At 45.8% G+C, this 3,194-nt stretch overlaps 1 protein-coding gene across 1 annotated transcript in view; it reads right to left on the reverse strand.

Annotated features, from left to right (window-relative positions):
• Positions 1-410: 410 nt before the first annotated feature.
• Positions 411-3,194, reverse strand: part of MINOS1 (mitochondrial inner membrane organizing system 1) — a 36,131-nt gene continuing 33,347 nt past the window's right edge. Inside the window, exon 4 of the mRNA XM_003783841.2 lies at positions 411-656. Within this exon, the coding sequence (XP_003783889.1) occupies positions 648-656 (9 nt within the window). The 3' untranslated portion in view covers positions 411-647. The remainder of the gene's footprint in view (positions 657-3,194) is intronic.

A 3,194-nucleotide genomic window follows, 5' to 3' on the forward strand; every position in this document is an offset into this window, starting at 1 on the left:
CAAGCTCCATGAAGCTGCAGGACTTGACATCAATGGACTGGACCTTCCACACAGTCAGGTTCTGCGTCTTGCTAATATGCAGCTGTCTGTGCTCAGTGCAACAGGGACAGCTGAGACATGCCCTGCCAGTCCACACACACAGAGTGGCTACAGCAGCGAGAGGCTCTGAGGACATTAATCGTCTTCAGTCTTCACTGGCGTGCTCAGCAGCAATCTCCAACCTCGGATTTGTGAAGCAGAAGGAATTCTGAAAACTACACGTTAGGGGAGAGGAGGAAAGGAAGATGCCGCCTGTAGTTTCAGGAGGACTCTCAGAAAGGCTGTGAGCAGGAGGCTACAGCTGCTGGTAGTTCAAACACAGTCCTCATACTCGGAGACTACAGGCAAAGAAATAAAGGCCATGAAATAGGCTTCCTATTTTTAATTTATTTCTTTGAAGACCACTTCCTTGCAATTTCCAGAGAGAAAATACAAAACAAGAAACAGACTTGGTTTCAGACACATAAACAGTGTGCTGGAGTTAAAGCATTACTGATAACATTGTTACAGAAGAACACGAGCTTACTCCAGGGCACTTCAGTATTCCTGAGGAATAAACGTGATTTCTCTTTTCCTCCCACTGGGATGTTCTCAGGTGTAAGTCACTGCTACTGCTCCTGTAAAGCAAGGGCAGTCAGGTTAGAGCCGGGCAGACAGCATCTGGACAGTGCTCTCCTAACTGCTGTGTTTGGCCGAGCATGGCAGCTCATGCCTGTAATCCCAGGGCTTTGAGTGGCAGAGGCAGGAGGATCACTTAGAGTATGGTTCAAGACCAGCCTAGGCAATGTAGTGAGATTCCATCTCTACAAGAATAAACATTAAATGAAATTAATCAGGCGTGGTGGTGCACACCTGTAGTCCCAGCTATTTGGGAAGCTATAGTAGGTGAAATCACTTGAGCCCAGGAGTTGGAGGCTATGATTGCACACTGCATTCCAGCCTGGGTGACAGAGACAGACATAGTCTCTATAATAAAACTAATAATAATAGTAATAATAATTGCTGTGTCAAGTCAGATCCAAAGGACTAGTGGGGCCAAAAATCTTACCACACCATTTGCTTTAAAACTGTCCCACAAGAGGACTGTGTACACTCCATCTGGTTGATAAGAGCAGCTCCCCCTGATCTTTGAGAGAAAAGAGTGGGAAAGGAATAGAACAGAGCCAAACAACCGCTACCTGGACAAGGCTCCTAAAGCCCATCTCAGGATCACGGGGGAGTGGGAACAGCATGGCTTGAACCTCAGCCTACAAATTACATGATCTTTGGTGAGTTTCTCAACCTCAGCAAGATTCTATTTTTCATCTGCTGTGAGGATAGCAACACCTCTCACAAATCCATTAGGAGGTCTCCAGAGAAAAAGATACAAAGATAAACCTGCGATGGTCCACAGGGCATGTCAGGTACTCAACGAGCACTTAGCACAACATGACTACACTTAATAAACCTCAGTCGGGAGTTGGCTCTGTTTTTCAGAGAAAGTGGAGGATGACAACATTGAGGCACAGACTCAAGTTCAGATAAAGTTACAAGGCCATTTTGGAGCAGTATACACAAGCCTGTAAAAAAATGTAACAATATTTTCCACAGTTCCTCCCAGCTATTAAATACATAATATGCATAAAATCACCATGGAGCCATTTTCCCTGACAACCCAGTGTGGAACAATGGAAACATTTTAAACAATTAAGACCTGCAGCTCCTCTCCTGCTCCTTTTTGTTCCCCACCCTTGGCACCGAGGCCAGGAAGAGTGAAGAGTCCCCAGCAGTGGAGAGGGGCTGCTGTGGCCTTTGGTGCCACACAGCTGCACCCCTTCCTGCACTGTCCATCTGATGACCTCACTCTTGCTTTGGTGCAGATGGTTCATTAATATCGCCTCTCCCTGCTCCCGCTCTCTCTCCAGCACACGTGGGCTGGTGGCTAGGCAGCAGAAAGTATGAGCAGGATCTACAACAGAGGCTGTGGAGCTATGGGAGGAGTCTGCTGCTTGAGATTTGGTGACTGTTTTTTTTTTTCTGGTGACATAGAGTCTCAATCACCCTGGGTAGAGTGCAGTGGCATCATAGCTCAGAGCAACCTCAAACTCTTGAGGCTCAATAGATCCTTTTGCCTCAGCCTCCTGAGTAGCTGGGACTATAGGTACCCTCCACAACATGTAGCTAGTTTTTCTATTTTTAGTAGAGATGGTGTCTTGTTTTTGTTCAGGCTGGTCCTGAACTCCTGAGCTTAAGCAACCCATCCACCTGGGCCTCCCAGAGTGGCTCATTACAGGTGTGAGCCACTAAGCCCAGATGAGATTTGGTGAGCCTTGTGGCTACAGCTCTGGACTAGAACTAAAACATGCATTTGTACCACATTTTCCACTCTACTTGTTATTATGGTGGAACAAGAGACAAGTCAATCTCTTTCTTGGTTGGCCTCAACTATAATAACCAGTGTTTCTATTTATACAGCACTTCATAGGTTAAAAACATCTTCATATCTGATTTTTTTTTTTTTTTTTTGAGATGGAGTCTTACTAGGTTGCCCAGGCTGCGCTCAAGCAATCCTTCAGCCTCAGTCTCCTGAGTAGCTGGGACTACAGCGTGTGCCTGCCTCATTTTCACATTTAATCCTCACAATAACTCTAATAGTAGAAATTCCTACCCTCATTTTATGGGTGGAAAATTGAAGTTCAGAAGTGAAATGACTGGTCTTCACCTAGGGTTCCTAGCTTCTGTGCTCTTTCCACTAGCCCCAGGGGCTGCAGAGCTCAAAGATAACCTGGGAAGTAGAAGATACAATGCACGCGGGGAATGTGAAGTTCTTCATTAAAGTCTACTAGAAGACTTATGCCTTAGTAACCCTGCCACCACTAGCATTTACCTCTAATAGGGGAAACTGTTTACTTCATTCATTCACCTTACCTTTATTTGAGTTCCTACATTGTTTCAGACCCTGGGGATACAAAATTAAGTACCCCTTTCTGCCCCTGAATACCCAGCCTCCAGTGATCTTTTCACTTAAACCCCAAAGTAGCCAATCATCTAAATTCTTTTTTGTTGTTGTTGAGACAGAGCCTTAAGCTATTCCCCTGGGTAGAGTGTCGTGCTGTGGCATCAAAGCTCACAGCAACCTCCAACTCCTGGGCTCAAGCGAGTCTCCTACCTCTGCC

The sequence above is a fragment of the Otolemur garnettii genome, unplaced genomic scaffold, assembly GCF_000181295.1.
Source record: "Otolemur garnettii isolate 467f Iridium unplaced genomic scaffold, OtoGar3 scaffold00009, whole genome shotgun sequence".
NCBI classification, from domain to species: Eukaryota; Metazoa; Chordata; class Mammalia; order Primates; family Galagidae; genus Otolemur; species Otolemur garnettii.